Raw genomic sequence first — 23,229 nt, 5'->3', positions numbered from 1 at the left:
GGTCCCACACGGAAGTGCTGAGAGACAACATTGCCCTTAATTCTTTTGGTCCAGCCCACTTGCTCTGAAAATCTCCTGTGATTGGTGCAAATGCCGCCCCCTAGGATTTTCATTGGCCGCATGCTTGACTTTGTCACTCTGCCATTGGCCGGTTGTGTGTGAGAGCCCTCACCCTGCTTTGTGCTGCTGTCTGGGCAGCAGCAGGGGTCTGGAGAGTGGGAGGAGGGAGTAAACCAAAGAAAGGACAGAATGAGACTGGAGGGGCAGATGGGGGGAAAGGACCCATCTAAAAAAGAGAGGGACAGAGAGGGGAGATAGGGTGGAACAGAACCAGAAAAACCGAGAGAGGCAGAGAGAGAAAGGGGAGGGAGCAAACGGGGGGTTACCTCATCTAGAGCAGCTAGTGCACACGGAGCAGGGGAGAACTTGTGGCAAAGTAAACAGCACAGGAGAATTCCAATCTGTGTTCAGCCACTTGCAGCCCTCGCAGGAGACCATAAAGATGAGTGTGCTGGACCCGGCAGTGTGGTAAAAACTGGGAGTTTATGGGAGGTTACCAGGATTAAAGGGTGACCAGGGAGTGCCTGAAGCTTCTCGGAGGACATACTACTGAGGACAAGGAGGTGAGAGGTGTATGTATTTATTGTCCTCCAAACAATTTCCCTCTATCTTTGTTCTATCTCTCCTCTTTCTCCCTCCTCACTCTCAGCATGGTTAGCATGTTGCAAAGACAGCAGCTTTGTCTAAGGGGGCCATCGATGGAGTGGAGTTGGGGGTGGGTGTGCTGGTCTGTGCCTCTCTGTCTCTCAGTCCGACAGCTATAGGGCAGCTGAGAGGACAGGGGTAAGTGGAGGAGGAGAGGATGGAAATGGCAGAAACCCGTGTGGCCCTTTGCTAGAGTACACACCATCATGGACGATTAAACCTGAGCCTGCCTCCGAGAGCCAGCAGTGCTACAGAGGGTGAGGCCTTGTTATGATAGCAGCAGTTCCTGAGACGGTCACCAGGAAGGATGAGTGAGAGATTGGTGGCTCATCCCAGACCCACACCTCTGTCTGGCTCTTTTACAGCAGTGCTGCACAGCTCTTCCACTGCCTCAGGCTATAAAAAGAGATTCCCTGGCCTGGCCTGGCCTTAACCATTCTAATTTGACGGTTACTTCCCAGAGTACAATAGCCCCTCCCAGGATGGATTTCACACTGCCTCTATATTCTGGGCAGAAAAGAGAGGGGAGACCGGGAGGAGAGGGGTGAGCTAAGGGACCTTTGACCAAGTAATTTGCATTTTGAGCAAGGGCACTGTTTCTGCCTCACTTGCCGGATGTCCAAGTGCCTTTTTTTTTTTTTTCTTTAAAGAAACTCCATTGACTCACTGTATCAGATTTTTTTCTCCTTAGTCACAGTCCAGCACTTCTAACAGACATTAACAATCCATGCATGCATGGCCTGAAGCTGCCACAAAGACTTCACTATCAATGGGAAGCCTCTTGGTTTTGCCACACATTCACCCATAAAAAACTTGCACTCACGCAATCATATGTGCAACATGCAAGGCCTTGGTGCCCAAGTACACAGTCATTTGACAGCGGTGACACGCCTGCTGAATGTTTACTGCTATACTGTGTTACACACAAACTACATTCCTCTGAGACTGTTAGGCAATTACCCAGTAGGAAGAATTCAGGGACGTTTGCAAGTTGAAACTTATCTGCTTTGCTGTCATACTCCCACCATGTCACCCAAACATGACTTGTCTTATTGCCTGTAAACTCTTGTGACGACAGACTCCAGGCACAGAGCAACACTGGTTTGGACCCATAATTGTGATATCTTAAACTTGATCTTACATTGTGTAAGTGTACAAAGATTGAATCTGGCCAATATTAAAAGCACAGCATGACACTTCCTGAATACATTGAGCGTTGTAACTTCTATTCAGGAGTGTGTATTCATAAGTGAGTTGACCGGCACATCATAGGAGCAGCATTCCCTCTTTTGGACAAGTATTGCTTCCTGAAGCTGCACAATAGCTAACATCAAACAAACACAATGACAATAGGCAACATCTAACTGTGGGAATCCAAGAGTTTGGTCACTACACCTGCCAGAAACATAATTGTTAGTGACTGTTTGTATCACACGTTCTACATCTAGAAGAATACTGTTTTTACCATGTTCTGTGGTTTCAGCTGCAGCTTGTGTTGTGACACTTGTGTCTTTCAGCAAGATCTGGCTAAATTTGGTAAAGGAGGTGGCTGATGTCTACTCATCACTCAAAGAAAACTTCATTGATTTGGAATGGGGAATGGATTCAGTTTGAACACTTCAATTTTAGTCTTTATTCTTTTTTTTATATGCACGAGACACAAAACAATAAACCTGATGCTAGTTAGATTAAGACAACTCACTTTAAAAAGAAGCATTTTAGGAAATATTTGATCTTACAGGTGACAAAATCTTAAGTCACTGACAACACTGACTTTTTGATAAATTGGCCTGTTTGACAGCTTATCATTATAGCAGAAAACAGCACTATCTTTGGATTACTACTAGTAGTATATTAAAGGGAAATTACACCAATTTTATGCATGAAGACTTGACTTCCTGTGACTTAACGTGTCACAGGGAGTACTACTCAGTCAGCAAAAACAGTTGTTTGTCGTGGGTGGCCTTGAAGAAGCTGTGTGTTAGGTCTGAGTATATAACCTTGATGATTGTCCTGTAGTTTCACTGTGCTACAAGGGGTGTGGATGTTGAAATACGTGAGCATTTACCAGGCAGCTCGGATCTAACAAATAGATGCTGTTGAGTTCCATTATGGGAAATGTAGGATGCCCAGAGTTTTGGAGTTTGATCAATACTAGTGAGAGACTACAAGTCAGGGTTCTCTGTCTCTGCAGAATTGATTCTGACCATTCTTTTATTTGTATCTGTCTCCTGTGAGTCTTTATGAAAGCACAATACTAAATTGTTTAAGTGCACAGGACAGAAACATCTATCTGAGACAACATAGATTACTTTGGTGGCCCCATTTCTATACAACATGTCCTCCAAATCAAATTTGTACTGTGCACTCCAGAACGACCCATAGGAACATTTTCTAACGTGACGCCTCTATCGGCAGTATTTGTCTGTGCTTTCCGAAATGTTACAAATCACTGTTAAAAAATAATCATGTTTTATGGTGTGACAACGCTGTGATTCAGGTCTGGTTAGGTTTAGGCACAGAAATCACTTGGTTAGAGTTAGAGAAAGATGGTTTGGGTTAAAATGATCACTTGAAATGTGGTGAGAGTTAAAGTTATTACTTGCTCAAAGTTAGGCAACCTTTGTCGTCATTGCAACAGTAAACACCACAACAATCATAGTTACAGTGGTCTCCTGCAGTAAAATCCACTAAGTCCACTTTTTGCAAGTTGGGATCTATCCATCCACCCATCCGCCCAAAATAGAAATTTGTCACCTTATATTCAGTGCTCCAGACTAACATTTTTTACCACCGTCCCGGAATCGTCCAGAAAAACAATTTTAACCATCCTGAAGTGAATGTAAACCTTCCCAAAATCACAATGCTGTTTCTTTACTTTGTACCGGGGGCCCCTCAAATCACTAAATCCGCCCCTGTTGAGGTGATTTCTTTAACAATTTAGGCTACTTTAAAGATTAGAGATGCTGCTTTCAGTAATTGTAAGTGTTTCCATCGTGAAGTGTGGCTTTGCAATACAGTTTCATATTTATGCACTATGTATTCTCCCTGCTGTGGTTTCTGCTCCTGATAACCCACGTGGTCTGGAAAGATTGCAGCATGCTGAGTGCACTAATTTCTCCAGCAATCTCTCTTGTATGATTGTAGAAATAATTGTTATTAATGTCTGTATATTTCTTAGTATTCCCCATTGTTAGTGTGCTCAGCTGTGAGTCAGTAATTCATGCCTGACGAAAACTGAAGCTGTCTGCTGCAGAGCAGCAATGGACTGCAGCTCTGCAGCTCTGCTCTCTGCTATGTTCACATTTTAGAGCATGTAGTTAATATTTTCCTCACTAATGCTGTATCATTTCACCACTCGTGACCCATCCTCTATTAATCAGAATATGAATTTTTATGACCCGATCCACAGATCAACCGCAGTGCCTGCGGATATAACTGCAATCCATGCAATGGCGTGCATCACTACTGTCCATGTACAAGCTATGTTTGAAGTGTTTAAGACTTAGATTATAGCAAAAAAGACCAAAATAATATATTGAAATTGTCCAGATGTATGCTTTAGCTAAAATACTCGCACAGCCAGGGTAGCGCTGTGTTCTGTTTAACCAGTGCAACATATTTGTGAAGTCCTGCCAGTAAGCTGTTTGTGACTGAGGAGATAGATGGACCAGTACCGCGGGAACATTTCAGGTCTGGCGCCGAGTAGCCAGCCAGTGATAGTAACTATAGTAACAGCATGAGAAGACACGCTTGTTGTAGTCAGTGCTCAGCTCAGTTTGTCATTTGCTAAGTGACAGTTTAAAATAAGTAAATAAATAGGCCTAAATAAAAAAAATTATATATAAAACACCTTTCATCCTGGAGGTGTCCTGGGGAAGAACTCTGTTCTACCGCTCCCGGGACGACGCCCTGTATATAGACGTCATCTGAACTTTGTCACTCCTCCAGGTCATAATTACTATGGCTGCTAGATGACGTCTCTCACTCAAATGTAACTATAGGTGACTGCATTTACGACCTATAGTGTTGTTTTTCTTGGCAGGAAAGGCTCCTTTTATAACATGAAGAACAGAAGGTCCTGCAACAACAAATGTCAAACTTATCTCTTCTTCTCTGTTTCTGTCACAGCCTCCACCCAGTATGATTGTGTCATAGATTATCAAGATAGCTATTAAGAATAATACTGTTACCAGATGTTTGGAATTACCTAAATAAATTGTAAAATACTGTAATACTGTAGTAAAATAGTTTTGCACAGTTGGAGATTGGGTTTTGACATTTTTGAAATCCAAAAACACTGCCCAATAGAAACCTTTTTGTTGCAGGATTTATCAGCCATCAACATATATTATGCTGAACAAATGTGTGTTACAATTATTCAAAAAAAAGACTTTTCAAAGTCTAACCTGGACAGATATTTATTTTATCACTTTCAAAGGTATTTTTCCTGATAAATAAAAGCATTGTGTGGTCAATACATTCAGGACGCTCTTATCTCTGCTCGCTATTTGTACAATACAGCACACACATGAGTCCAGTACACTATTGTGCTGTGAGCATAAATGGCAGATGGGAGGTGGAGGGTACTCCCACTGTGTCCTTGACTAATGTGACATGACCAGCACATCACTGCTGTTGTGGACTGACATTATTTGAGCAGCTCTGCACAGCAAAGGGCATATGAAGGCCAGACTGTCTCCTGAATGAATAATGTATCCCATGTCTTAACAGCGGCAATATGACGACAAACCTGGGGGAAGTAGGAATAAACTATCTAAACTATGCATAGATTAGTGGCTCTCAACCTGGGGTCTGGGGATCTCCAGGGGTCATTGAGGGAGTTCCAGGGGTATCCAGAAAAATGGGATATCTTTTAATTTCACTATTATTTCATTGACTAGAAGTCAGCCCAGTGAGAGAATGTATAAGAAAGACTATTCTGTTCACTGTATAGACACTAATGAATATAACTAAGTCTTATCAGATGGGGATCCCTGAGACTACATCTCTCTAATATGGGTCCACGGCCTGATGTGTATCAATTTGGGCATCCTTGACACCAAAAAGGTTGAGAACCACTGGCATAGATGACCCTCGTATCATGTTGTGTTTACACTGTGATGTGATATTCCACATGGCCTTTGGCACACAGTCGTCAGAAATTCATTTAAAGTGAAATTCTAAATATTCATAACATCATAATATATACTGCAATAGGCTTAGCTTCTTCTGTGTTCTCAAATCTTAGGGCAATGTTGTGTTTAAGCGAATCCATGAAATCCGCAAATGCCTGTGAACAGCCTCCCACTCAGATTGTTATGCCTTTTGACAGGCAGAGAAAGACATATTCCGTCTGTTCTCAAGGAGCTGTTAGCAGTTCCTAAATTGGCCGAGCCACATTCTTATCTCTTGATAGGAAGTCCTTAGCGAAGCTGAAGAAGGAAGGAGTGCCAGAGGCAGAATCGTCTCCGCCTGGCACTGTTTGTTGTTGTCAATGGTCTGTTGGTCTCTCATTGTCTGCAGAGTGTTTGTTACATTTTCTATTAAGGAATAGCCTAAAGTAGCGGTGCTCTCAGTGACTTTCTGTTAGATTTCCAATGCTGTTTATTCAGTCGTCACCAGCTGCTGTTCTCTGCCATTGTCTATTGATATACCCGACTGCCACTGACCAATGGCTGTGAGGTTTGTCTGCCGTTAGTCAAACACAGCACTCAGTGGCTAGAACTAAATATGCAGCCCAACGGATTTGCTGAATCTCAACTGAAAGCTTTAAATACAGTTACTGTTTTTGAAACACTGTTTTCTTCTTCCTCTCTTTAAATCTTGTCATTTCATTTTGTTTTTAAAGCAAAATACATATCTTTACCCCTTTTTGTGAAATAAATTATAGTACAACGGGAAGATGAGAGACATGAAGATCGAATCAGGCATGCACAAACATAAATCAAATCCCAAGTATCACAAAATCCAACTCCGGTTTGAATGGAAGCAAACTAAAGCAGAAAAAAATAAATGAAAACATCACCAATAAATATACAAATCTAAGAATAGCTACATTTAAAACAAGACAGTGAAATGATTTGCAATTTTCAGTCAGGAAGTACACTGCAAATGTGTGACCTGCTGTGCCACGGAGCGCTCACACTTACAACATCCCTCCACTCATTACCACATTTGGTACACAGTGCATGGGAGAGTTTTCAGAGCTCTATGTAGGTCAGGGACAGGGTGTGTAGGAGTTGGTTTCATCTCTATTCTGTGATGTATCCTATTTTCCCCCCTCAAGAATAGCTTTCACACAGCACACTCCCGGGGCTCTTTATTTTTCTAAGCTTGCAGTCTGTTTGATGACTTGTCCAAATGCCTTTCGCTTAAAGAAACTTGCTCAGAATACCTGTCATTTTGATTTCTGAGGAGAGTATTTTAAGTGGAAAACTTTTGAGTTCCAGTTTTGTATTCGTATCATCAAGCTGAACTTTTATTCAAGGCGCTAGCTGCCTTTTTTGATTTGTAATAATGTGAAAATATCAATTACATCTCAAAGACATCAGGGGGCTCTTATGCTTGCTTGATCCAATTCACTCCAGTGAGCAAATATATATACTGTGGAAGTACAGCGGCCTTACGCTGTAGGTCATAACATCCTTTCAAAGAGAAAAAATCATCCATTCTTTCAGATTGAGTCTGTTCGAATTATACCGTAGCCCGTACAGCCATGACCCAAATGACCTGTGAGCTAATGAGTACTGCAGTGACGAATGTAGAAACAATGCTTTCTGAGGCTGAACAGAAGTTTTCCCTCCACAAAAGAGTCATTGTTGATTTGACCAATGAGTGGGCCGGCTGGAGAAACTGTGTCTGTGATACAGTACAGAGGAGGTGGCTGTGTCCAAATGCTGCAGTGGTATCTTGTAGTTGTAAACAGGCAGTGCACTGACTTCTAAATAAAGTAGCACTCTTTGCTTTATATAACTTTTATTTCTAACTATAACTGATAGACTTTTTATACACATGTGCTGGTAATTCAGGATACAAAACTATCACTATCCCTGCACTTCCTGAACAGTGCTAACAAACATCATGTCCAAATGTAGCTGTCAGCAAGCAGTATTAAAAAAATAATGAGAACCATAACTGAGATCACGACAGCACTTGTATCCAGGTTAAACAATAAGCGCTGACAATGATTTTTACAATCCACAAGCATGGTGTGTCAGGGCTGTTTTTCCCGCGCAGCAGGCCCCGTGTTCAGCCGCCTCCGCTCCATGCTGTCATTTCCCAAAGGAGCCCCGACAAACTGCCATATCAGGCCCAAGAATGTTTCAGCGCTGCGCTAATCAAAATGCAAAGCAGATGCTGGGATCGGGAGTGGCACACTCACATGTACAAAAACACGACACAAAAAGAATCTGTCTGTCATAGAAAATCCCCCACTTTGTGAAATAATGAAACAATTACTGTGAGCAGCAGAGTAATACCTGAGGGAACGTGTGTCATGGAACATTGCTAATTTATTTATTTATTTTTTTTGAAAATATGCTAACAACAAATTTAATTTCCTTGATTACAGCTGACAATCTACATACACAGCTATTTGTTTTTGGAAGTAATATGACATGTAAAACATTATTATGTGTACTGTATGGCTGTATTGATAAATGTTAATTTGTTTTCTAATTAGTTCCTTGAATGTTTAGGCTGCTGTCCTACCTGTTTTCATCGATAAGACTATATAAAATGAGCCTCCTAGATAATTGGTAATGTTAGGGCACATGTTTTCATCAGTGGGTGTGGGGATATCTTAATTAATCTGCCACTAAGCCTCCTCAGACTTTTTGATTTAGCTAACAGTTTTTCCAACCGCCATATGTCATGTTTATATAGTGCTGGGATTATATTCTGTTTGTCTCCCCGTGCGCCTGATATGTGGAGTTGTTTTATGTGTGCATAAACTCAGTTTTATTTCATTGAAGCAGTCAAACTGACTGAAAAAAGTCATTTAATTTAGGGAGCTTTTATGCGCTTCAAGAGAAATACCCTGTGTGGAAAGACCAATGAAGTCTTTTCCACAGAAGTCTGAAAATTTCAGTCTTAACTTTTCATTGTTTATTTCATCTGTACTGTTATTTAGTACAACATTGATTTTTATCACAAAGGCATTCATACGCTTCTGTTTTTGTTAAGCAGCTTTGCTGTGTTTATAAAGACCAGAGAACATTCCGATCCTCAAAAACCATTTACCTTTTTGCCTCTATCCAAGTAACTCCTATCATGCGGAGGGTGGAAGTTAAGACAACGACTTTAAGGTCTGGAAAAAAGCACGTTAAGGTTCAAGCAATAACTCTTAGGTTCATGTCAAGTGCAGCTTATCAGATGTGGGGGAAGAGACTAGTCACAACATGTTGCTATGTTTTTTTTCTGTGCTACTGATTTGAACGATATTTTAACGGTTGTAAATCCCTGAAGAAAGAATATTAACTTCATTATTCAGTATCTCTAATATTGAGGATTGATGTTTCCATTTTATCATTCAAAGCCTTCAGTAACTTTATATCTATTTTAATTCCAAATTCTTTTTTTCATCATAGCTGTCACTTTTTAACTTAAATGGCGGACATCTAATATAGCTTAACTATCTATTTACATTTACGTTTGCTGTGTTTTTCAGGTATCATGTCTAATGTGATGTCTCAGCAACCACCAAAGGAGGATGAAGAGGAGGAGGATGAGGAGCAAGGGGAAGAATTTGTCTTTGAAGACAGCGCAGATGAGGAGAAACTTCAGGAGGACAGTAAGGGTGTCGGCCCAGACTCTGCAAGACCTGTCCAGTTGTCGAAAAAAGAAGGCAGTGTGACATCAGACGGTGTATCACAAACAGTCACAGACAGCACACAACAACTTCCTGGATCTTTGCCTCCCGCTGGAAAAGAGGAAATTCCTACCAAGGATGTAACTTCCACTGCAGGTACGTTTGCATATTGGAGCATTGGTTGTTCACTGGTATAATAGAGCTCTGTGTCAGTTATTTAAAACAATCCAAAAGTGATGACGGACAGTGGTAGAAGTGCTTAAAACCTTCAGTAAAAGTAACAATGTCTAGATGTAATTCAAAACTTTACTCAAGTAAAAGTACGGTTGTATTAGCATCAAGATGTACTCAAGTATTTCACTTTCATACAATTTCGAGGTACTATTTACTTTGCAGATTAAGATTATACATAAAAACCCACTGTATGAGTTTGTAAAATATGATGCATTTCTTAAACTACCCACCAGTATATTAAAGGCCCTGCACCCCCTCACAGGTGTTTCACTTACTCCTGATGATCAGTGTAGCTCAGTGTAAAGGTGGGCAAAGCTTTGCTGTGAATTATGAGATGTCAGCAATGATAATGGTAGAAATTGTCCCACCCAACTGGTGCAGTCAGTCTGGATTCCACTTCCCGTTCATTTCTATGTGGAATGGGGTTAAATCTGATTGAACTTTCACATGCAAAATCTTAAGGCTCTCCACTGCCCAGCCTGTTTGAGAGAGGAGGTGGGATTGACCTCTCATTTCAAGAATTATTGTTTATATTCTTGTTTCATAACTGCACAGTGAAATGAGGAAAACAGCAGAGTAGAAGAGATGCTGCTGGCTGGATTAAGCTCCTATGGGGCCCTGGGACAAAAGTTTGTTATTGGGCCCCTATTGACCCCCACTACACATGGTTGTACTCCAGAGCTGAGATGATTAAATGATTGATCAATTGATAGAAAATTAGTTGGCAACAATTTTGCTGACTGATTGTCATTTTTTAACACAAAAATGCCCCAAATTATCTGATACCAACTTCTTAAAAGTAAATATTTTCTAGTTTTCACAGTTTTTCATGATAGTAAACTCAACATCTTTGGGTTTTTGACAGTTGGTCAGACAAAACAAGTCATCTAAACATCTTAAATTGGTCTTCAGGGAATATTGATTAGCATTTTTCAGTATTTTCTGTTGTTTTCCATACTGAAAAACAATTATTAAAGAAAATAATTGTCAGACCTATTGATAATGAAAGTAATTGTTGGTTGCAGGCTTACAGTACTCCTATTATGGAGTACTACCTCACTATAAACTAATACAATTAATGTGTTAAAGCTAGATTTTGACAGAGTCCGTCTTCAAGACCACAAGATGGAGGACGTCACGTAGTTGATATTGTACTTCATTGGTGCAAATTTCTAACTTATTTTTCATTAATCAAATTATGCAAACTCAAATGATATGGAATAAACCTGGGCTTTTGGGACCCCTGGGGGTCTAGGTCCTCTGGCAGTCGCCCACTTTGCCCGGTTGATAATTCAGCCTTGGCCACAGTAAGTGCAAGGATAGAGAGAGAGGTTATTGGCAGTAAAATGTTTGATAAAACGCTGTATAATTTACAACTTTGTGGACTGCTGCTGTTTTCCTGCTACCCGTGCTAGTTCCTGCAGTTTCTGTTTACAGCCCTACCAACTCTACTTCCTGTCACCTCCTGCTTTTAGCCACACCATGACAGTAGATTTTGCCAGGTGAATTTCGCAGCTTAACAGGATAACAAAGGATATGTCAATCATGCACAGCCTAGACGCATCCAGGCAGTCATGAGTGGAGGCCTAATCAGGCACAATGAATGAAAACACCTGTGTGGGAGAACTGTGGGTGGACTGCAGGGCCTTTAATTAAAATTAGCTCTACCAGCCACAGTATTAAAATAATGCTTACACACAATAGTTGGTTCTTGGACAAAAGATGTTTGCACATTGTTCTCTAACTCTGGGTTTGGTGAGGCTTATTTTTAATAATGAAAAGCTCAACATTAGTTTGAGCAAAGAATCTGGGTTTGCTCAGAGTAAAGGGCAGTGGACTGATGATAAAGGCAGTGATCCGAAACTGTGGATAATTAGAAATTGAATATAATACTGAGAATAACATTTTACATAATCTCTCTATGTGCCCAGCTGAGATCTGGTATTTTACCTTGAAACTGGACGGTATTCCATTTTGTTTGCTACCGTCCTTTTTACTGGGATCTGCGCAAAACTTTCTTTTTAGTAAGACTGAAACAGATATTTGTAAATATGGATGATGTACAAAGACAAAGAAACATAGCCTGGAAGCAGTTACTTGGAGAAAGCCTGGGAGAAGAGAAAGAAAGCAGGATAAGATGTAGATGTGTAACAGGAATTTTCTTTGTTTTCTTTTCTTTCTCTACATGCCTTTGTTTATGAATTACCGGAAGTTGCATGTTATGTAAAATCCCATGTGGGATAGGCCAGATGTTTAGCATGACAGTGAAATAAAAATGTAACATTAGCTTATCAGCAATACAAATCCAATATTATATTATACAATAATATATATAACTTGATACTTAAAGCCTACAATTTACTTTAAAGACATTTTAATATTTCCACCGTGGCACTGAAAGAGTCAGCCCAGTTTCATCATAGGTTCCTTCCAACAACTCCAAAGTTGTCATGCCCAGACATTACAACCTCTTTATTTAACATGTGTAGGAGTATAAAATGAGACATTTTGGTTTAACAGGCAGCCAGACTGTGGTTTAGCTTAGCCTCTGACTGCCCGCAGCTCCCCAGACATCAGTGTTCACACTTACTTAAACTCTGAACAAACACAGGTGGCTTGCTAGTAAGCTAATAAGACACAAAACTTAAATACAACAATTTTGTAGTTACTGCTAAGGATATTCACCCTCTTTTGGTGGAGGCTACCAGCTGCTTTCTCCACACCTTAAGCCAGTTCTGCAACAAGCTAACGTTAGCAAGTCTGAACCATTGTAGTGTCAGCTGAATGGAAAGATATGAAATAATATCAACCTTTTCCATCCAACTCCTGGTAAGACAGCAAAACAGCTGACTCCCCAGAATGTAAAAAAAAGTTTTTAACTATAATGTAGTTAATAAATTTTGAATTGTGATTCCTTCCACTATGTCACTATACTAAGAAAAATAATGCTAATCACATTACTGCAATGTGTTACTCCCAAGCGGATGCGTACACTGTCAGCTGTGGACACCACAGACGCATAGTAATTCTGTTTATACTACTTTCTGCAGTCCGCTTGGAGGACACATTCCACTATTTCAAAGTACTCGATTAGTTGCCAACTATTAAATTAATAGCCAATTATTTTTACTTATATTTTTTAAGAAAAAAATATCCAAATTCTCTGGTTCCAGCTTCTCAAATGTAAACATGATATAGTGTCTATGATAGTTGATTGGTTGTTGGTTGATTGTTGGTTGGGACAAAACAAAGCAAATGTAGAAAATGAATAATTTAAGTACTGAAATTTAGTGGAGTAAAAATATAAAGTGACATAAAATGAAAATACTGGAGTCATCGACTAACCAGGATGTTGCATTAAACCAGAGTTGATAAATGTACTTTCAGTTACAGACTTTTGGTTGCAGATGTCAGCACTGTCTGGCTTGACAATTTTGTTATTGTAGAGATAATTTAGGGTTTCAGGGTTTCTGTCATGTAACCAGAAGCTCTACATGTACCACTATACCCTCTTACTCAATGCACAGCGTTGCCTTTGATAAGCTGGCTCTAAGATGTAAGTTTTACGTTTTTTCAGTAGTTAATGTAATCTGATCAGCTTCTCATAGCCACGCGCTGTGTGAGTTACTTCAGCCAGTTGTGTGTGGTTTTAATCTCTACTTTACAGGATTTAATTATTGCCTCAGGCACAAAGGCAGTAAGGGAGCAGAGTTAACTTTCCCTTTAATTGGATGAAGTTATGTAGATATAAGTATGATATATTTACTACCTGGCTAATGTTGCCAAACAGGCCCTGGTAATTACATACCCAGATTAAGAGGGAGATTTAGGTCTTGGAGAAGTTCTATTGGACAAAGTGAAGTGATTAGTGTTAAATTAAAAGGCTTTTTTACCAAGTCTATGTGTGGTAATCCGTTAAGTGGGCTGTGAAGATGCGTAGGGGAATTCTGGACGTTGATAATAGTGTGTAGTGGAGCTCCGTTATGTAATCGAGGGTTGAGAACAGCCGACAAAGAGAGCAGGGAATTCAGATCCTTCCCTCACCAGATGACAAGTGTTTACATGGTGGGATGCAAGGGAAATTGATCGTGGCATTTGTTTGACAGCACCTTGCTTGGGTATACATGGTTGTCAAATACAGTATAACCACTGAAAATCAGTGTAAGGAAAAACCTTACACCTGCCTAATTATCTCAGATTTAATTATGCTTGTTCAGCTCTTGTAGATATAATCTTAACACATATGTATCAGTGTAAGCAAGCGTGATTCAGTTTTAGACTTTATATTATTTTTTTTTATTTTTTGAAAAGTTTTATCATATACAAGTATGATAGAATAAATAATCACGGTCTTTGAAACTGTAATTTTTTAAATATGTGTGTCCTTTGCTTTGGAATTGTTTGTCTCATGGTTGCTATTTTCCTCATTTTGACAGATGTTCCAGTTAGTGAGTCACCCAGCTGGTAAGTTGCCTCTGATTCCTATTACAGTATGGGGAAAATAACTGTAGGGCAATGGAGAAAGTTAACTCAACACCACATCATATCAGTGTTATGTCATTATGTCTGAGATAACATCAAGCTTACACTCCATCCAAACACACCACAGTGGCTTTGAGATACTGTAATGTTATGCTGCATCTATTTGTACAACATTTAGATGCCAGATGGCATGTCACACCCATAGTGACAAGTGGGAATGTCAAGAATAAAGTGATGTTGATGATACAATCCAAGAGGGAAATCACAGGATTGCCTAATCCATGATGATGCATACAGTATAATATGATGAGTCTTGTTTATACTCCATCACAGTGTTGAGATGAATTTCATTTAAAACAGTCACTTCACCCAATCATAAAAAACACATTTTCTTATGTAATCCTAGTGGTATGTAGTCATGCAAATAGTGTTGGCTTGAATGGAAAATCATTTGTGATGCACAAAGCACTGAAAAATGACAAAAACTCAACAGGAATCTCACCTCACAGAAACAACAAACCTTTTTTTGTACAGTGCCAGTGATCAGGAAAGCCACTCTGATCAAGCAGGACGCCTCTCACCCTCTCCACCAGTCCTTCCAGTTACTGCCATTAGGTCAATGCTAGAACGTCCCACTGGCCAGGAAAAACATCTACAAAAAATCATTTATTCCGTCCGTGATCATCACCCTGAAAAAACTAAAATAGGCACCGTACTCTGTCCTGTTTAACATTGTCCTTGTCAGTGTACAGTTTTAACTGTATGTGTGTGTTTTTGAATGTGTTTTAAATGTGTATTCTGAGCCTTGTTAGAGGAAAATGTCTGTTACTTTGTGACAGACAATAATGTTATCTTATTCTATCTTTTCGCAGACATTGAATTGTCATTGCAGGAAGAAGACAGGTGTAATAATAACATTAACGGCTTAGTTCCATTACTGTAGGGATTATAAAGGAAAGAACAATTGGAAGTGTGTAATAATATTTATTGAGATTAGCAACACAGAAAGATTTTTGGTGATTAGACTCCGCTGATGTGAAGCATCTTCACTGAGCGCCATATGAAGAGAAGTGATATGACAGGATCCCCCTAATCTCTATAAACAGACATCCGTATATGAATGCAGAATCTGTAGGCAACGGGACAAGATTTTGTTTTCGTTCTGGTTTCCTTTTGCAGTTCATTTGTAGTTCAAGTAGTATTGACCAATCACATTTGAGTGGGCTTTGGTTGCATGCAGTTAAACAGTCTGTGTGAAGGGCAAAAAAAAGGGCAGAACTCATTGGTCGAAATGCAATCTCAGAACCCATCAGCTATTGTCTGATGACGATTTAGCTTTTTATTAGCTTTTTTTTAAAAAATTATCTGCATTCGTATGCATATATCTGTTTATAGAGATTAGCTGAAATGTTGTCTGGGCTGACTAAAGTTGCTAATAGGACTGTAAACAACAATCGGCACACGGAAGAGGAAGTCTTGGCCCAGATGTCCATTATCCGGATATCCATTGGCTACATTGGAACCCCTGAAATATTGGTTGTTGGCCCCCCAAGAGGCTAAATGGTTGTTAGGGAGATAGCCGATGGGTTCCAAGTTTTGGATATCCCCAGAGTTTAGACACTGGTAGTGATGGAGTGGAGCCACCAGGTGGTTGATGGAAACTTTCAGTTGAGTCTATCTGGATGGGGAGGATGCGTCTTGTACAATAGTAGGTCTGAAAGACAGAATGACAGAACTGCAGTGATATTTAACAATCAGCAGCCAGGGACTGATTGGTTTGATCATTGGTCAGGTATAGTGATGTTAGAATTGTGAATGAAGGGATTTTGACAGCGTGCGAAAGCCGAAGTGACGGAAAAAAATAGAACAGGAGGAAATAGTGACATTCACCCATAGATGAATAAAGGCAGGGTGTGAGGGAATAGATCTTCCTCGTTGAACTTTTTCCAAAACTTCATGACAACTAAATAAAATACAGTCATAGTTAAAATTAGGAATTACATCTGTGTTGTCCTGGGGTGAAATGTCAAAATGTCTGTCTTGCAAAAGGCCTACGGCACAAATTTCTACAGGCAAATAGTTCAAATGTAAACTGATGACAGTAAATTGTGTGTGGGTTATCAACTGGGAAAACTGGGAAAGGCATGTTGCAGTTGTAGAGTGTTATGAGCAGCACAAATTAAATTCCATTCACCTGCATTATTTTTTTTGGGGGGGTGACACAAATTTAAAGCCCCTGCACATTTATAGAACATCCACACAGGTGATTATAATTATTTTGTCGAAGTGGACCTCTTCTCAGGACTGTGTTGTTGTGTACAGACTGTGCTTGACTGACAACTTCTTCATTCACCTGTTAGCTATGGTGCATATGTTAGAGGGGCAGAAACTACACTGTTATCATTCTTATTGGAGTGGAGTCCAGTGACCTCACATAACCCCCAGCATATTCAGGTCATGGAAAACACCTGTGTGAGTGTGCAGGAAGTTTTTAAGAGGTGGATATCTCAAAATATTGCCACACAAAACTAAATTTGCATCGTTCAGTAACAGGAATAAGACTTTGCTTTACTATGTAGGAGCTAGAAACTTCCAAGGAAGGGATGCGATGTAAACTTAAGTCTCAATATACTGTATATTTTTGGCTGAGTATGTATTTGAGTGAAATGACCCCGAACGTGGTGCAGTCTGACAGCATCATTCACACAATCAAGAGGACAGTTTGCTTGAAGGCCTCAGCTCTGTAAGTGATAGTTTATTGATTCCTCCTGGGCTTCTCTTTTTGCCCGCCACCCTCCATAGGGAGGTCATCAGTCAAAGTCATCTACAGAACAGCAGCCCCAAAGCTGAGAGGAAGTTGGAGCTTTTCTCATGGATACTTCAGCTCGCTAACAGTGAGCTTGAACCCAGGGCCTCCATTTAAATGACTCAAACAATCAGAATCTCAGCAGTGTCACTACAAAACAAAATGAAATAAAAAGTGAAATATAGTTTCTAGCTGTAAATTGCACACCACTTTCATGCAGGAGGTGTGCATTTAGCATCTGTTTAAATTGCTAGTCATCAGATAGTGGTAGTCAAATGAAAACAGTTCAGAGACTGTCACACAAAAAATACAATATACTGTTTTGTACATAGCCATGTCCATTTAAGGCAGCCCTGTGGCCAGCATGATGTAGCCATGCGGGGCCCCTGACTTTGCTCAGGGCCCCCCACCTGGGCTACTAGGAAGTGTGCTGAGAAACCTCTACTGATAGTGGACTTTAGGGTTTGGATTCCTGTGGGCTTTCCTGTGCCGGAAAGAGGGCCTGTATTTGTGCACAGGTGTGAGTGCGTGTGTGTGTGTGTATATACGTTTCTGCTGCGTGCACATGTGAGCATTTGTGCGTGAATTACTGCATACGTGTGTGCTTATGTGCATGTGTGTGTGTGTTTGTGTTGAGCGCGACAGAGTCACAGCGAGGTCTTGGCAATTTCTCATGCAGAGAGATTTCTGCTGAGTGCACATTTCCACTTTGGTTTAGTCAATAGTCTGCCTTTTAAAGCAGAGCTATCAATAGCACTTTCCACGATCAAGGTGTTAAGACTGTCAGCACATCCACCAGATCTGTCAGCAGTTTTAGAATAATGCTAAAATTACTTTGAAATTGTTATTGTAGAAATATGGGTTTTTCTTAGCACTGCAATGACAGCACATCAGCTCGTTACAGCTATTAGGCTCAAGGCAGCATTTCTCTCCTGTGAGTTTTATGTGCGTTCCAGTGTTTGATGCCAACATTTACTTCTGACTTCACTTTTTATCCGTTGACAGATAGTTTTCATTAAACACGTTGAACAGAAGCTCAGCAATGAAAAGATCCGCACAAAAGATACCATGACAACGTGGCATGTATGCGTCTGTTTTATACACACAGAGCTCTGAAGAGAGTATAACTTCAACTTAAGCTGTTTTCTTTTTGTCTTTTTTATTTGACTTCACCTTTTCACCCCTTTGCTGCCTTGCAGGACTTTATACTTTTGCCCTTCTGAAAAAAAAAATCATCTAATGTTGCTTACAGAACACATTTATTTTTCAGAGCCACTTTTTTTTAAGACCCCTCACCTTGTTGTACTCGCCTCGGTTGGATGTGCTCTGAAAGCAAAAAGAGAAGGTTGATACTGTACGTAAAAGCATTGAACACAAACTTGTATACGAATATAATGATAAGCCATGAACCAAAGACTTTGAGTGCTATCTAATTGGAGTCCTGTGTGGAACAACTTTGGACACCGGGTGCATCGTGGGAATGGTTCAACGTAAGGAGTTGGCAATTGTTTATGGAGGAGATTTATGACCTGAGGACAAACACAGCTCCATCAGTATGGTCAGCACAATGCTTGTGCAGTTAGAGAGAACAGCTATACCCAGGAGAGACCAGGGGGCAAAACAGGTAGAGCTATGGCAGGCTGCTCTGGCACAGTACTGTAGCTGAAGGGAATAGAAACAGATGGAAGTGTGAGATTTGCATTCAAGCAGCTTCTACTTTAGCCCGCGCTCTGCCCCAGGCTATGTCATTTGCATTGAAAAATGATTCCTGCTTCTCTCCTTGAGCTATATGACTCACCAGGGCTTATAGGCACAGATAAGTTGTGAAGGGGTGCACAAAGATATGTCTGGATCGATAGCTACACTGCTCAAATCACTCACACCTGACACCAATGCATACAGTCAGGCAGACAAGCCCTACATCGCTACTGTTCTGCCTCCACACTTTTACCACACTGGCAATTTTAATGACAAGAGATCATTTAATTGTAAGAAATGGGTCAACAAATTCTTCTTTATTTTGTTTTAATGTGGGTTGAGATCATTTTTGTTCTTTAGATTTAGATGAATGATCCAACATCATAGAGAATGTGAGTAATACTTCGAAGTCTTTTGCAATTTGACACCACTGTAAAACAAAAAAGGCTATCAGTAGCTTCTAATATGATATGTTGGCAGTGCATTACATCTACTTCCAGATATGTGGTGGGATTTATTGCATAACAGAGAGAGCATGGCACAAACACAACCAGAAGTAGGTTATATTAAGTAGTAAGTAGTGTTATATTTGCATTTATTGACATATAACACTTGAATACTGTGTACTTGATTTTGGACCAGATTGGAGTACCAGCTTATTGGGGTTTGCTGAAATAGCTAAGGAAAGTCTAAGTCAATAAAGACAGAGTTTTTGGTGATAAAATCTAATTTATTCACATGTCTTACCTTTCAATATTCTGTGTTGGGTAACAGAGATGCTACAAACCACCTACTGTTATTTTTTTATCCTTGTCTGCTCTGTGCATGCTTTTCTTTCTTCCTTCTTCATAATACCTACTTTACCTTGTGCAGTGCCCCACAAGGAAAGTTAATGGTTTGCAAGAGCGTTGAATACAGATAGCGTAATTCCTTTGCTACTTCAGTGTGTGGTTAGAGTCTGCGAGGCTGCCTCCCCAACGGTTCCAAATTATGGCATTTTGTGCACATTATTTTCTTGGCATGTCTTGTTTGTCTGCGAGATGCCCATCACTCTGAGTGGCTGCCGCTGCTGCTGGCATTGCAAACGTTGCTGAGGTGTTTAAGCGGTGGGACAGATTTAATTAGTGTAGATGGGACTCTCCTACACGCTGGATCCTGTCATATTATCAGTCATGTGGGGGAAGACAATCCCTCACTCGCAGCATCAACACAGAACATGTGATCGCTGTGTCAACAACATTTTCCCCTGTGATGTCATAGTGTGTTTTTAATAGCTGGTTCAGGGCAAGCTTTTTGTTCAAAATACCAGCTGTGATTCCAGTAAGCCGCAGGCATGACAGATAATTTGAAAGTGCTCAGGGGCAAGTTAAGTAACTCAAGCAACAAGCAGTAGGTGTGATTCTACTTTTTTTTTCATATGTGACCTTACAAAAGTTATTCTGAATAAACAGATCAGCACAAGTTATCCTACACGCAGCTTAAGTTGTCACTTTTAACGCAACTTAGTGGGAAACAATAGCAGAGCTTTGTCATAAATACTAATATAAAAGAATCCATACACTGTAATATTTTACAGTTTTTACTGTTTCAGTGAAGGTCCTGAGTAAGTGGAAAAGTTTCATGACCAAAGGGCCTTGAAAGCTTACTTAGAAAGAATAATTGAACCACTCAGGGTCCACATATCTTCACAAAGGCTGAACAACCCTCTAAATTTGTTCCTTTCTCTAAATCCTTGAGAAATGGTCTATTAGTTTCTCATTCAAGAAACTGCAGTACATAATGAGAAAATAGCCAAAATGTAAAAAAAAAGGGCTATATGACAATGTTGAATGTTGAGTGGTGGACCCACGCTTGAATACGGGTGTGTTCTGTGGCCCATGCTCTAACGCTCCACCAAGTTTTATTGAAATCTGTCAACTGGTATTTGATATATCTCTGTTTACTATCAAATAAATACACCAACAAAAGGGACGGAAAAACACAGCATCCTTGGTAGAGATAATCACTGGTGTTCCTTGAAACATGAAGTCCAAAACATAATAATTTGACAGCAGCAGTATGTGTTCTGTCAGACTTTAGGGAATGTGCATTTGCATGCTTGGATAGCAAAGAACTATTTCGACCCCCACCTCAAGCCACTGTGCCTCCCCTTCCTCTCACTGAAATTAACTTGTAATGAGGCACACAGCACTCAGTGTTAGTTTAACTGTGCTAATGTTTGGGTACCTTCCAGGGCCTCAGCAGCAGCCGAGCCCAGTACCTCAGCTCCGTGTGTGGGAGAGGAGCTTCCGAGGCTTCCTGTGGCGCCATCAGCTGTGGAGGCTCGGGCTGATTCAGGAGACTACGGCAAGGAAACCATCAAGGAAAGCTCCGGCTCGAGGGACATCTCTGAAGGTACAGAACTAAATTACATTGACAGGGAAGTGATGCACCTTATATTGTAGATCAAGGGTTCAATTTCAGACCAAAAAGATTAAACCTAAGCTTGCCTTGGGATTCAGGCTCATTCCACCTATGTATTATAGTGTTCACATCACGGACAGATCAGATAGAAAACCAATTGGGCTACCAGAGTTGCGTAAACAGCACCGTGGACACCACTATAATGACAATGGCAATATAAATTGTGTACTAGTATTTTGTTAGTACTACACATTGCATTTCTTGACCTTGATCAAAGGTGGCAAGAACACCATATTACATACCTACGGTCATCTTACGGTTCATTGATTTCTAAGGAGAAAGAAGCCAGATACACACGTATGTATAGTCTCACGCATGTGCACAAACACACACACACATGCAGTCCATTTGAACACATACCAGCACAATACACACTCGCTCACGCACACGTTTTTCTGCCATGATTTGATTTCTACACAGACATGACATGAATCCAATTAATTCAGGATGAGGATCAATAGAGAACCATTTCCATGAAGGAAAATTGCTTTTGGATTTTGACTCAGTCAGCAGTGCTGCTGTTATTTGAAGGTGGCTCAGAAATGAGAGATGTAAAGGAGCCCTGCAATGCTGCATGACATTTTTTATGCCCCACTCTTCTGATGTATTTTCACACACAGGCCCCTGCTGTCATTTTGAACGTGTACAGTTTATTTAAACCGAGCGAATAATAAAATTGTATTAAAGCTCTCTTCCGTATATCTGAAATTACAATAGAGAAAGTGGGAAAAGCAAGCTAACGCCAGACAAAATAAATGACTACTTCTGTACTGATCTTAATGAGAAATCTATTACTGTGCTGCATTTGTGTTTTTACATTTGATACTTTTTACATTTAGTTTTTGAAAACCAGACACAAGGAAACATTTTGTGTGCGTTTTAACCTGCTTTGAGGGCAGACTTGTTTATTGTAGTTTGACCAAATGAACTTTATATGGATCATTATGAATAATGGAGTATTTCCTGTTTGTCAAAGCAACACTCCTCAGTTGTGGTCATGGAAAATTGTGATGTAATTATCTGACAGTGTTTTGCAAAGGCTTTACTGTGTTTTATAAATTTGTAACAATTAAGACTTACTCATTACGACTGTGTATTTTTCTGTTTCCTCCGGTGACATTGTGACCTATGAATGTGTTTGTTGGTCTGTCATTGTGTCTCTGTAGAGAAAAAAGTTAAATAAAAGTAAGAAAACACAGGGAATAACTTCTGGTTTACCATGTTTGAAAATAAAAAGCCATTTTCCCAAGAGGCCCAGTCACTTTGCAGATATGCTGATAGTCAGGCTGATAGCTCAAATCCAGTCGTTTTCTTCTCTATTCTGAGTCTTTTCTGAATGCACAAGCGTAGGAAAGTGAGTGAGATAGAAAAAAAAAAACATTTGTGTAATCCTCTTTTGTAGAAAAAAAAACAACAAAAAAACATTTGCTCTTTGTTCATCTCCTGGATTGTGTCCAAGGTTATTTCGAATTTTAGACTGAACTCTGCTGAATAATCCATGACTGAATACACATCTCCAATCAGATTAATTGAAAACAGTGATTGTTGCTGTTCAAGGCTTAGGAGAAAGTGTTGCAGACAAATCGCAGTTTAAAACCAAATCAATAAAGCTCACTGAGCTAAATTAGGCTGAAACACTCTCAAAGCAGTTAATGACAAATCCTGCCGAGCGTGGAGATAGAATGGGTCAATAGCTCAAACAAGCTGGATACAATCCTGTTGCGTCACATGGACAAAGCCATTATGGCAACATGTATAAGAGATGTGCCAGATCTCCCCGAGGAACAAGACCTTTAAATGCAAATGATATAATAAGTATGTAAATATTCAAAAGCTGTGTAAATTCCTAACCAGAGGCGAGAAGATCCAGTGTCTTTTATCTTGCCAGGCAATGTAGTTCGGAGCTGTGTGTGCATGTCTGTGAACGTGTTTTGTTTTTTTGGGGGGAAGAAATGTAAAAGAATCATGCAACAACAGGAGGTGCACCTATCAAACAGAAAGGGAGATAAAAAAAAAAAAAAGATAGAAG

At 40.1% G+C, this 23,229-nt stretch overlaps 1 protein-coding gene across 3 annotated transcripts in view; it reads left to right on the top strand.

The window, feature by feature from the left end:
• Positions 1-236: 236 nt before the first annotated feature.
• Positions 237-23,229, top strand: part of arhgef10la (Rho guanine nucleotide exchange factor (GEF) 10-like a) — a 124,571-nt gene continuing 101,578 nt past the window's right edge. For 2 of the 3 annotated variants that reach the window (XM_042406800.1, XM_042406798.1), the window contains exons 1-4: positions 237-623; positions 9,377-9,673; positions 14,188-14,215; positions 20,971-21,131. In XM_042406800.1, the coding sequence (XP_042262734.1) occupies positions 9,382-9,673; positions 14,188-14,215; positions 20,971-21,131 (481 nt within the window). In that variant the 5' untranslated portion in view covers positions 237-623; positions 9,377-9,381. Of the gene's footprint in view, positions 633-9,376; positions 9,674-14,187; positions 14,216-20,970; positions 21,132-23,229 lie in introns of all 3 variants that reach the window. The other variant, XM_042406799.1, reaches the window with a different exon arrangement.

Source organism: Thunnus maccoyii, chromosome 3 (genome assembly GCF_910596095.1).
Source record: "Thunnus maccoyii chromosome 3, fThuMac1.1, whole genome shotgun sequence".
NCBI classification, from domain to species: Eukaryota; Metazoa; Chordata; class Actinopteri; order Scombriformes; family Scombridae; genus Thunnus; species Thunnus maccoyii.
The sequence above is the reverse complement of the archived record's forward strand: the minus strand, read 5'-3'. Positions and strand labels throughout refer to the sequence as shown.